The 13,701-nt window shown below is 44.5% G+C and overlaps 1 protein-coding gene across 8 annotated transcripts in view; it reads right to left on the reverse strand.

Annotated features, from left to right (window-relative positions):
- Positions 1-5,967: 5,967 nt before the first annotated feature.
- Positions 5,968-13,701, reverse strand: part of Atg4c (autophagy related 4C cysteine peptidase) — a 65,420-nt gene continuing 57,686 nt past the window's right edge. For all 8 annotated transcript variants that reach the window (XM_063259528.1, XM_063259526.1, XM_063259534.1 and 5 more), the window contains one exon: positions 5,968-6,320. In XM_063259528.1, coding sequence (XP_063115598.1) covers positions 6,156-6,320 — 165 coding nt within the window. In that variant the 3' untranslated portion in view covers positions 5,968-6,155. The remainder of the gene's footprint in view (positions 6,321-13,701) is intronic.

Genomic DNA, 13,701 nt, shown 5'->3' on the forward strand with positions numbered 1-13,701 from the left:
AGTTGTGAGTTCAATCCCCGGTACCGATAAAAAGGAAAAAGACAAAAAAAAAAAAAAATGGGGGAGTCTCTTTGGAAAGAGTTTGGCAGGTCTGTGAACAGTTAGCGTCCCGACCAGCTCCTTGGTGTTTCCCCAGGAGAATGAAAGTGTACACAAGCCACACATGGACGTGCTTTCGGGGACGCAGACCCTCAGGACAGCATTATCTGTAGCAGCCAAGACAGTGCCAACAACCCAAATGCCCACTGATTGAGGAATTAAAATGTAGCACCTCCACCTACGGGAAACCAAGTCACACAGGAATGAGGTGCTGGAACGAGTTACAGTGCAGGTGAACTGGTGGCAGGTGTTACTGGGAAAGGCCGTACAGTACTCGATCCCGCTCAGAAGCGTCCACAACCCCCAGACCCAGAGTAGCGGCTGTCTGGGATGGGGACCACACAGGGCTCATTTTTGGTCATGAAATTCACCTGGAATTTCGAGGTAGTAACCACCTCACAACTCTGTGGCTGAGTTATACCCCAGGGGACTGTACATCTGAGAAGGGAAGGGTCCAGTGTGTGAATCGTGCCTCAGTACTCCTGTTATTTAAAGAAGAAAACTGTGAGCTGCCCCCACGGTCTGGCTGGTTCCCCAAAGGCCTGTGTGTGCAAGGCTTGGTCCCTGCCTGCAGCACTGCTGGGGGCAGTCGAAGTTCCCAATGTGGGCCTGTGGTCTTCAGGATGTGCCTGGAGGGATCGGGCCCAGCCCTCCTCTTCTGCTCTCTGCTTCTCCTGAGCTGGACCATGTGGCCTGCCACGCCCTGCTGCTAGCTACGGTGGCTGCCTCACCACAGCCCCCAAACAGCAGGGCTGACGGACCATGGACTGGAACCCCACAACCGATAGGCTTTTCATCTTTTTAAAGTTGGTGATTTCAGGGATCTTGTTACAATAATACAAAGCTAACCACTGTAAAAAGACTCTGTCTTGGTCTTATATAGATATTACACATATGTAATTAATACCCCTACACCTGATAGCAGGTTGTAAAATTACTGGATTTTCTAATCACTACTTGTTTTATAAATACATTGGGAAAATAGAAAAATAGTGATGAAACTGGTGGTAAGAAATGAGAGTCCATAAACTTAATATACAAATTGAAATAATCAAAATCCTCAGCAAAAAGCAGAGGTGACGATATAGGACAGTTGGCTTTCAGTCTGTAACTGCATGCTCACTACAAAAGAACAAACATGAATAACAGCTCTGAAATGCTCACACTGTAACACCCTGATTATATCAAGACCATATGGTTAATATTTTTATGCTACTACTTTTAACCCCCAGGGAGAAAGCTATTCAGTTGTTAAAGTTCCCAACTGTCTCAGGCGTTCACAATAACAAACTACACACAAAAACACAAACACCCCCAGGTTTGGCTGGCAGATACAAAACTAGCAAAGCACCAGGGTTGGGGCTAGGAACCTGTCACAGATCCCGAGAGGGAAGCTCGTGCAAGCCGGAGGCGTAAACAGTGCCCATTGGAATCAAATCTAAGAGGCTTCCCACATGAGGACCTCTTCACCAAGGGAACCCAGTCAAACCGGTCCCAAGACTATCGGACATGACTGAAGAACAAGGTGACGTGAACTATCACAGAGAGAATATGGAAAAATGAAAGCACCACGTTCAAGTATCAAGAGCATCGGTGGATTTTTTTCAGTTATGTCTATTTGGGAAATAATTTGAATCACCTGGGTATCGCTCCATGGAAGCCCTGTCTCAACCAGACCTGACCCTGGACTATCCTAACCTGAGCCATTACTGAGCATCCAAATCCCAAGAGCCAGCTGTATTTTAGTACAAGTGAACCGATCGCAACAGCACTAGGCACAATGGAGCAGCATGGCAGAATTAGCAGAGAGAAGCCACGCAGCTCACCACAAGGGGGACACACTCGCCCCACACCTAGGGGCCGGGGGCCTCCAGAGCCACACAGCACCGCAGCGCCCCCTCCCGGCCGGCCCGCATTCACCTCTGCCAGCGGCTACGCACACATTGGAAGCGTAGTGGTCTGCAAGCCGCCTAAATCCTCGCGACTCTATGGCTGTTCACGGTGGTGTTTATTTGCCTAGACAGGCAACACTTGCTGTCAAGAATTCTTCCATCCTTTAGTTTTCAGATTTCTACTCAATTTCCAACTTCCTTTACTTTTCCTGCTTTTAAAACCTTTTTTAAATCCATGCTCTCTCACTTTTCATCAATTTATCTTACTGTAAAACGCACGTATATACCATACTTGTAATGAACTTAATCCTAAGTAATTTGAAAGGCGATTCTCTACAGTACACTTTTTATGACTTGGGCTTAGATGGCATTTTTGGAAGTCAGTTTCTAAATTTCTGGAGGAATTGGCTAGAGGGTAGCATGGTAAAAAGTAAAAAAGTAATTTTTCTACCTAATAACAAACATGAATTGTCTCCACTTAACATATCTTCCTTATCCCTGTGGGAGAATACATGAAATTTTATAACAGTGGATATGACTGTTTTGGGCCATTGCTTGCCACCAATAATGTCGAGAAGACTGTAAAAAAGAATGAGAGGGAAAAGGTAACTCAAGCTTGCGCCTCTAACACCAGCCCCAAATATAATATTTTTCAAAGTTTATAGGCAAGGAGGAAGTCTTTAAATAACTATGAAAGCCACACAAAAATGCTTAAGATTTTTAAACTGACTGAAGAATCAAACTATAAAATGTTATAAAATTTATTTTAGAATCAATAAGATGTTTCCAATTTTCCCTGTTTTACCTTTTCAGCTTAGTATCTCAGACTCCTCAGTGTAAATGCTCCAGTTAATATGCTAGTCAATTATGACTATTTAATAAGACTGTAATAAGTATTTATCCTTTTAAAAATTTGGAGGATATCTGCTCTTTCTATAGAAATAACAATCCCTTATCTCTCCATGAAAATTCCCTCTACAATATGTAATGAGTATCTGGCTCCTATATCACCACTACTGGACTTTAAATTTTGTTTCTTCCTCATCTTAAGTCTGTTTCAACAACTGTGGTTTAATACACAGTGGTTTAATACATACTTATAAATTGTTTTTTATTATGTGCTCGTTTCCTGTTTTTAGAAAATCTTTTATAGTTTATTTTTTGATGAATATATAGCAAAAGATACTTAGACATCTGTTACAAGACACTGAAGATGATCTGTGATAAACCATAAAGATGCAACTTCTTCCTGATAAAAGGAAATTAGAGAAAGAGAGAAAAGGGCTGGGCTGATATACTGGACCAGAAATAAAATGCTTTCTGGCATGAAATAATAGATGTAACCAGAAACTGCTTGAAAGAGAAGAGCTTTCCAGGCAAAGGCTGGGTAGAGTACACAGGTTGGCTGTCTCTGTTCTTTCTCTTTAGTTCCTCTAGAGCCCAACTGGAATTAACACGTACACTTTCAGGTTAGTTTGCCGCTGTACAATGTGATACCCTAAGGTTAATAAGACACGAAAGTGACTACATTGTTAATCTGATAAAGTTGTCTTCTCACTAATACAGATTTAATGGATTTGGTTCAATATAAAAACAGAAAAATGAATACCTCAGGGACTTTTTTGAATACACTTACACTATAAAAGACCTTTCCATCTACTCATTTGGCATACCATGACTTTCAAAACTGCCTGCCGGTCACTAATACACTGACAAAAAAGTCCTCGAAGTGTCAAATCTTATGAAGAAGAGACAAAAGAAACCTTCACTCCCAAATAGTAGTATCGGGAATTTAAAAAATTCATTTCTAAAATGTTAATGGTAAAACCCAGGATCTTAATGACACTCTCATGGAGGGCCCCCTCACCACTCTAACAGGCCCTGGAGCTTCTGGACGCCCCTTGTTCCGGCCCAAAATGCCATCCCTCAGCTCCAGGGACTGATCGGGCTGCCTCTCTGCACCTGAGATGAAGCCTGGGTTGGAACAGTTTGAAACGGGGACATGCAGCATCTTTCTTCTAAGCCTAACGGGATGGTCTGGGTTGCCCCCGTGAAGAATGAGCCTAACTCTCGGGTACCCTCGACGCCTCCACGTTAGTAAGCAAGCAAAATCAACACAGTGGACCCCCTCTCCATTTTTTTCCAGTTCTGGGAATTGAACCCAGGGCCTTGCACATGCTTGGCAAGTGTTAAGAGAGCTGAGCTACATCCCTGCTCTTTTTCCAATTGTGATACAGGGTCGCCCTACGTTGCCCAGAATGGCCCCAAACTTTTGATCCTCTGACTTCAGGCTCTCGAGAAGGCGAAATTACAAGCTTGCATCATCAGCTCTAACAGACTCTGGATTTCCATTGACACATTCATCCATCCATGTGTGCATTACTGTCACATGACTTTCATAGCCATGTGTCGTCATGCTAAGGAGTTCTCACTCTACTTACTCCGTCATGTGGGTGACTCTACTGCCATATACTGTTCATTCAGCCTTCTAAGCACAGTGTTTGCAATGCACCCCGTGCAGGGGAAGCTTTGCCTCCTCTCGCCTTATCTGTGTCCACGTGCAACTCTGCCTCATCCCAAAAGCCCACGTTAAAATGATCCCTAAGGAAGCTGGGGATACTAAGGCCATCTATACCTCTCGGCTTTTACCTGGTTTTTGAACAGAACACTTACAATCCATTCAGCTCCATTTGCAGGTTCGAGTGCTCTCGTCTGATGTGTGTGATGTCAAATCCTGTGAGTGTTGTGGCTTTGCAGGACAGTAAATCTCAATGGCTTGCATAAGAGGACCATGTGCAGATAACCGGGCACACCACCAGCTTCTTGCTCCTATTCTGTTTTCACGTTCTAGGACAGTGCTGGACTTCATGTGTCCAGGTTTTGTCTAGGGGAAGGGAAATGTTTACATTTCAGACTATTTCAGTTCAGTACACTGCCCTCACAAGGCGACAGTCTGCTCTCTCCTCAGCGTCCTCGGCAGCCCGTCCACTTCCTGCTCTGGCTCCCCGTGGGGCTCCATGAACTCATAGGCTCTGCAGAGGGAAGGGATCCAGGATACTGGATGGTGCGAAATTTTATGTCTTTATGATGAGTCACCTTTCCACACTAAACACAGAATCTCTATAAAATTAATACTTCACTTTCAGAGCAACAACATTATCTGTCTTCATTATAGAGTTCACTGGATATGATTTTTCAAATGAAAGGATTACAATAATCCCAACATTAAATCCCGAAGGCATTTTGTGTTCACATATCTTTATTAAAGTATTTATAATCCTAGTCAATAATAACTGATATTTTACATCACAAATCTGTCCGTAATAGCACGGAACACACTTAAGGCGGATTTACCTTATAAATGGCCTCAGCTTCCAAACACCCCTACACTGCTTTAAATAACCAAAATCACAGAAGACTCTGCTGATGCCTTCCCTGGTATTCATCTGCAGATTTAAAAACTACACAAGCTGAACTCTTAAAATTCCACGTTTGAGGTAGGAAACAAACAGTACTACTATTTTATATTTCCTTTTTCTGATCTGAGTGGATGAAGTTACTGTTAATAGTATAACCTTTACATCTGTGGGAAAAGCTAACACTTCACATTCCCTCCTCAGAGAAAGTATACCTGCAAGCACAAGAAGCCATTATAAAACCATATGCTAAGTATTACCTTAGCTCAAAAATTCTGCTTACATAATTATATGCACATCACCACTAACGAGTACTGTACTTTTAATTATTAAGACACGTCACAGAGTCTTCTGGCTGCCTGAAGAGCAGGAACTCAGGTACCGCTGAAGACTCCTCCTCTGGCCTCCGGGTCATAACAGACACTGAGGCTCTGCAACTGCCTGGTGACTGCGGACTTCCGGGGCCCAGCACCCCTGCAGGCTGGCGGCGGGGAGACTCAAGACAGCCACAGGCTCACAGTCCAGGGACAGGGTCATTAGCAGATCCCAGAAGACAGAAATGCAACCAGAAACATTTTTATTAGAAAGCAAGAGTCATTCAATCACTTCAGAAAAACAACTTTAAACACATGAATTTCCCAAGTTTTTAAAAGAACATATAAAATTATCTGTCTGTGCAAAGGGTTTCGAATGTTCTCATCAGTCTTCGCCCCGTCACCAGGTCCCGGCAAGCGCAGACGCCTTCTCGCTACAGTAAGACGAACTCCTCTGTGCTGAACCTCTTCAGTCTCTTATCATCCTGTGAGAAAAGGTCTTCTTCGTTGGCCACCGTGGATGTAAAGTCATAGTCTTTGGAATGTCCGTGCACAAAAGTAAACAAGGGATATTTCTCCTTAGAGGACATTTTCAGCATCTGTAAGAGAAAGGGCAGAACCCAGTGACACGGGGACACAAGGACTGCAGGGTGAAGTCAGAAGCGTTAGTCTCAGCTCCTCTCATTGGTCTCCCTTGTGAACCCCATCCCTGCTGCTGTCCTAGGCATTCTGGGCTAAGGCAGTAGCGTGGGGTGGCATCACACAGCCCTCCAGCAGGCTGGACCTGCACACACTAAAGTTCTCCCCCATCCGAAAGAAGCATTAAAGTGAACAAGAAGGTCCATGTTAATCCCAGTTCCACAACTCCTCTTGTGGGACCATGGGCAAATCAGTATCATCTATAAAACAGGTACAAGATGTTGATTCCCCTACCACTGGGGACTGTTAAAAAGAACCAAAGCAATAATACTGAGCTACTTTTTAAAAAACACTTTGCCTGAACTATCTCTGCATGATCCAGTCACCATGAACACCAGTGTGCCCACACAGAGCAAGGCTCCCCTATGCGCACACGGACACACAGGCTGGGGTGTGTATGGCACTGCCAGGCACCTTAAAGCACCAGTGGTACCAGCATGAATGCCCCTCGGGGCAGCTCTTTATGAATTTTTATTGATGAAATGATGGATGAAATGATGGTCCCATGGCTCCGCTGTGGGACCGCATCACCTCCCAAAGCTGCATCACATAATTAAACTGCGACACTTAGAACTCTGAGGGCTCCACACAGCCTTTTCAGCCTGTGGCTTGGGGTTCAAAACCACTCTAAGAAATTTTAACTTTTTATGTTAAGTAAATTGAGTTTTAAATTTTCATTTAAAAATTAATAGAAAAAACTATCAATGAAGGATTTGGGGGGGGGGGGGTACCAGGGATCGAATTCTTAACCTCACGCTTGCCAGGCAGGTGCTTGTGCCACGGAGCCAAACCCCCTGCCCTGAGTGGCGGACATCTGACAGAAAGAAACTTTCCTATGGGCAATCAGAAGCACTCTGAAAGAGTTTGTGTGAGTTACACAAAAAAAATACCAACAGTACTTATATGCATCATTAATCAGTTAAATACAATTTTTAAATGGTAATTTCAGGGATAAAACCAAGTTCTTCCAAATGTCAACATGCAAATGAAGGATCATCAAATTCTTATATATTAATTTACAGATTCTCTTGAAACATAGCTAAAATAAATAGGTAGGCCTGGCACATAGAAGCAATGTTGAATTAACAGCTCAATGCCACATTTAATATAAAATATATACTACAGTTTCATGGAAATGAGCCATTTAAAACAATCAAGTACTTAAAACACCAGAAGTGATGAAAATCAGATCTTATAACTTATATCAGGCTTCTGATGTACACATGCTCTACTGTATTTACACCCTATTAAAAGGGGTTATCTGAGGACACACCTTTCCCTGGGGCCAACAGCTGAAACACCTCCATAATTGTTTGTCACTTTACACTCACTCAGGGTCACCTGTAAAATCTAACATCTAACCAGCAAGGACACACGCTACCATTTTCAGATCAACATAGCAAAACTAACTATCATCTCTTTATTCTTCAAGATCAAAAAGTCATGTGTTTTATTGGTACAGGACTAAACTATTCATCAATATAAGAATAAAATCTGTGTGCTAGGGGAAAAGGTTAGAAAGCAAATCTTAACCCGTTAATTATAAAATGCACCTATATTCTGCAAATGCTCTTACCATGTAGGCATCCTTATGAACTATTCTCTTTCCAATTTTTTGGAGCATAAAATACTTTTAAAGATAAACTATGGTACATTCAGATAATGAAACATTACTCAGTGCTGGGGAAAATATGAGCTACCAAATCATCAAAACACAGGGTTGCACACATGCAGCAGGAAGTCTCATGGGAACTCGGGACTTGGCCAATGCCACTGTCACTCCGCCCACTGAGTGTAACAAGGACAGGGCTCCACCCGCAGCACCAGTAAAGGGGGAGGAGGCACACAGAACTCGACGTTTGGCTCGATTTCCTGGGACACTAAAATATTAAAAACTAAATGATTTTAGAAGCATATTAATGGATAGTTGATCACAGGGTTAAAGTAAGTAATAACCTATGAACACATAAACATGGTACAGCAAGGAAGATGTGATTTTAAGACAAATAAAAACAGAAATCCTAAGGAGACTTGCTGATTCGCTCCTCTTCCAGAGGACTGAAGTAACAATGTGGTTGGTAAAGCTGACCTAACAGCAAAAGCAGCAGCAGCAGCGGCGGCAGCAGCAGCAGCAGCAACAGAAAGACAAATGCACACCGAGTTACCGCAGGATGAGACCCTGTGACTGCCGTCCAATGTGGCTGTCAAGTGCTTTCATAGCTGAGGGCCACTGAGAATGCGTTTTATATTCCTTTTTCAAAAAACCATTAACTTTAAATTTTGATCCTGAAAACTTATTTTGAAATGAATTTTTAATGTACTTTTAATATAACAATAATGGCTACAATGTCATAATCTTAGTTTCCCATAATGGATAATATAACATATACCCAAAAAATTCTAAATTATCTATGTGACATGGAATATAACCAATTAAGCCACTATAAAGAAAACGGTAATACAAGTATTTAATAACTGAAGGAAATGTTAATTACATAATCATAAAAGAAAAAAGGATATAAACTTGTGTATAATGCTTAATCTCAATTATATTAAAATTTAAATCTGTATGTTGAAAAGACAAAGGAAATACAGTAAAACATTAACAGTTCTTCTAAATGAAGTAGTGATTTTTTTCTTACATTTCTATTTTATATACTTCTAACAGGTATTTTTGTATGTCAGGGGAAAAAAAATTTTTTTTACCAGTACCAGGGATCGAACTCACGACCACGCGCTTGCAAGGCAGGCACTTATGCCGCTGAGCTAAATCCCTAGCCCCGAAAAAACATTTTTAAAAAGTTCAAGATAACTGAATTTACTGTTGTATTCAAAGGCATTTGTTTTTCTCTTTTTTGTGGTGCTGACGTCAAATCCAGGGACTCACACACCCAAGCCAGGGGCTTGGCCCTGGGCCACGCCCAGCACCTGAGGGCCCTGGACACCTGCTCTGCACACCACAGGAGGTAAGTGGACACTGTGCTAGGCTGACAGCATGGCTGGAGGAGCCCCGACACGGCTTATTACCGAGAAAGCAAGTCAGGGATGTCTTTTGAGAGCATCGAATATCTTATCATGCTTTCCTATCTCCAGAGTTGACAGGGTTCAGAATCTACAAAGGAAAAAGCTGGAGGACAAAAGTTAGGCGACTGATTCCACCATGAGCTAGGAGTTGGAAGTAAGAGCAGAAACAGTCAAAAGCTGACCTCTTCCCCGAAACCCAGCCTTTTTTGCCAGCCTCTGCCACCATGCCCGGGAATCTGCCCACGACAGGGCAGCCACACCCATGCCGTCAGGCTCACTGCGCTGGAGTCACAGCCCGTGGAGTGGCGAGCTGTAAAGTCAGCCTAAAAAGTGAAGGACACCGTCAGGATCAGCTGGGACTGGGACACCCGCCAACTGCTTAAAGGGGGCTACGCGTGGTCTTCCGTACATGGCCTTTCCATGTACATGCACATGGCTTAGTGTGCAGCAGATAACTGACACATGGAAAGCACGTCTGCGCTGCAAGAACTCACACACTGAGTGTGTGAGTGACGCCCATCCCCTCTGCAGCCTCACCACTCACCCCTAAAAACTTGTGGACATTAACAACTGGCCTCCCCTCCTCCCCAAATTAGCTCCTCTCACACGCTCTCAGAGACATTGTCTATATTAATTAATAGTGGTTTGTGGACTGGACTCACAAAGCAATTCACAATGTCTGTACGTAACAGAGGCCACCCCAACCCACAGTAAGTCCTACATGCCAGCACTGTCCACTGATACCAATAGAATGGTCACTGCAGCCTTTTTGCCTTCCCCTTACGATCACTAGAAGACTGCTGAAACCCTACCCTATACACGGCAGGGCCAGGAGACCCAAGAGTGACAGCATAGCCTCTGGGTCACTTCATCAGAAGACACACCCACTTATGCTTCCTTGACTGGCAGTGTGAGACTAGAAAAGGGCACGAGGGTGAGCACTGACTGCATCGCCCCAAACATGATCGAGATCTTGCCAGCAGAGAGAGGGGGTGGACGTGTGCCACAAAGCTGTCACCCTGTGCTCAAGAGGCTGTTAAGAAGATCACAGGTGGGCTACACAGCAAGGGCCGGCCTGAGATGGTGCTGAGGTGCAGCGGCAAATCCTGTGGGTGGGACTGAGCAAGTCCTGGCTGGTGTCATCCGAGACAAGAACCGGGATGAAGAGAAGGCAGGGCCATGTGCCAAGGAAGGCCTGGAGGACTTCTTCAGACCGTGTGATGAGAAAGACTGAGGAGACCGAAATGACACAGGCACCACACACGCTGTCCTGAACGAAGAGCGCTTCGGGTAGAGAAGTCAGCTGACCAAAGGCCCTGGGTGCCAGCACCCTCAAGGAGTGAGAGTGGCACCGAAGGCTGGATGGCCCAGGCCCTCACTATTCTCTTAGCAGCTGCCTCGCAACCGCCCTACCACAACTTCCCCTAAAACTCCACCTTGTGCGACTCCCTAACCCCCCTCCATGCTTCCCTTCTCCCCGCACAAACTCCACAGTACTCAAAGTCTGTCTCAGTCACTTCTCACTGGGACAAAATACCCAACACCCGCCACTTAAAGGAGAGGTTTATTTTGGCTAACATCTTAGATGGTTTCAGTCCTGCACTGCCCAGTGCTCCAAGCAGAAGCAGCTGGCCGAAGGGCCTGCTGGAAGAAAGCTGCTCACCCCAAGGTGGTCAGGAGGCAGAAAGCAAATGGGGGACCTGGGAAGGAAGGTCTTCCAACCAGACCCACCCCAACAGCAAGTTAGGCATAAACCCCATGATCCAGCCACCTTCTAAACGCAGCAGGCCTGGGGGGGATCATTTTAGATCTAAGCCACAATAAAGTTCCAGTCCAACTTCCGCTGCCAACTCCCTCAGTCCTTCATGACTACTTCCTTCTCCAGGTCCTACAGATCTGCCTGGTGTAATGAAAGGATCACCACATGGGCGGTGAACCAGGCAGTCTTCATTCAAAACCTGGCTGCGTGATGTCCCAGACTCTCACTTCCTTAGCTGTACGGTTCTATCGGAGCTGTGGTATGGATTACATTAGCTAACATGTAAAGTACTTAGAAGACTGCTTGGCACCTAACGTGTTGGCTTTATCATCATTATTGCCACTGTTATCCTATTAGTCTTCTGGCATTTGTTAAGTATATTCTTGTACAATCATTTATCTTTAAAGTCCATTTCATGACTTCCAAACTACATTATAAGCCCCAGAAGATTGTAAAAGAAACCAGAGCATCCAAGCTTAGGCACACACCTGTCTCCCCAGCATTCAGGAGGCTGAGGCAAGAGGACTACCGTGAGTTCAAGGCCACCCTGGGCTACACAGTGAGTTAAAGGCCAGCATGAACTACATAGTGAGACTCTGTCTCAAAAAAAAAGAAAAAAAAAATTCCAGAAGGAAAAAGATCAATGAAAGAAAAATACATCCCAGATTTTACTTAGAAAATACAGAACTACAACTCCAGGAAATATAGTCACAAACATAAAAGCCTAAAAACACTAAAGTTTTTCAAAAAGACACTACCAAAATAGTGATGGGCATGGGAAATTGTGTGCCTTAGGAGGAAGTGGGAATGTTTACCTTAGAAGCAGCAGCAGACTTACTCTCTTCCTCTATCTGAGATGGAGGCTAATTCCAATTCAGCATAAGAAAAGCTTTCTTTAGTAACAGGGTCTGTCTGAGAACGGAAGAGGCTTCCAAGGAACACGGTTAGGTCACCATCACCTGACACAGCAGCTGTCGGGATTGACATGTAAGTAACAGACTGCTGAACCACACCTACTCCTGAGCTACTGAGGACCTGAGCTTCACCACGACCACTCTAGGTGAAAATCGCCAAATCCATCCAAACGTGAAATTCCTCATCTTTAAAACGGTAGAACAGCATCTCCTCAGGAGTTTGTGCAGACTAAATGAGAGAGTATCTATCTGAAGGGCTTCACACACACCTACCTGAACCATGAAGAAGACTCCAACAGTGTCAGCTTGAGACTGGAAACTTCTGAGACCACTAGGGTTCAATGGCTACAGTACACAGTTTGTTCTTCAGCTAGAGGGCCGTGGCTACACGTCGATTTTGGTTTTTCATGGTGCTGTCCATTCTGTAACTGCCTAATATACACACAATTTCTAGCTGCAACTGCCCAGTCTTAAACATCAACACTATTAGAAAATTCACTAACCACTGGAATACCTTATTTGATGGCAACAATCATTAGGTTGTAGGAACAGGTAAAAAGAAAGAGTGAAAGAGAAGATAGAATACAATCCACACTGGGCCACGTCTACAGCAGCAGAACACAGAGATTAGATTGAAGGTTACAGGCTGGGGCCGAGGTGCGTGGCAGGATATGACAAGTCCATCCTGCAACTACTCGAGGAACTATGTTCGGGGCAAAGCACACCGTGCAAAACAGAGACAGAGACATAAAAATGAAATCAAAGAACAGATTTAAAATGGCAAGGACTTAACTTCCAGGTCCCACTTTGTAATCAATACTCCTTTCCCCATCCCATATAGGAACATAAAGATTTATTCCTGGAAAAAACTGAATAAAGAGAGGAACTCTCCTGCATTAGGCACAGTGACGACTTCAGCGGGTAAGAAAATTAAGCAACCGACTAAAACACTCAGCATCCATCATTTACAAAAGACACTTAGAATAAGGCCTCCTTAGTACACTTTTTCATCAACGAACATTCATTTAGCTCCTGATGCCACATGAAGTTTGAGGCAGTTAGGACACAGTAAGGAACAAAACCAGCCCGTGCCCTGGCCTTGGCCGGCAGGGACAGGCAGAGAAGTGGGGTGTGCATGGCGTGACACACATGTCCGTGTGTGTGCTTGTGCGCTTCAGTGACCAAGCACGAAGGATAACAGGCGTGTGCAGATGCCCAGCGAGGCCTGAAAGGCGGTTACCGTGACGGGCCAGGAAGAAACGGGGGAAGCGGCAGGAGGCAGCCTGGGTTGCAGGCCTCGCCCCGAGAGCTGCAGAGGCCCAGGGCCCCGCGCGAGGGCGTACCCCACGGTTGCCACAGAGCCGGCGGCTTCTGCTCCCGTGGGCGAAGGGAGTGCGCACCTCGCGAGTCGCAGATTTCCACGGAACCAAACCCTTCTCGCTCGTTTTACTCCAGTGCTTTTGTAATTTACTTTAGACTCAAAATTTCTTTGCGTTGATATGACAAGTCCAATGTCTTTTTCTATAAATAGCACTCAGGTGGTAAAATTCCAATGGACTACAGAAATAAAACTAATCTTTACAC

This window comes from Cavia porcellus, unplaced genomic scaffold (genome assembly GCF_034190915.1).
Source record: "Cavia porcellus strain 051 isolate PalLab524CR breed Dunkin Hartley unplaced genomic scaffold, mCavPor4.1 scaffold_1, whole genome shotgun sequence".
NCBI classification, from domain to species: Eukaryota; Metazoa; Chordata; class Mammalia; order Rodentia; family Caviidae; genus Cavia; species Cavia porcellus.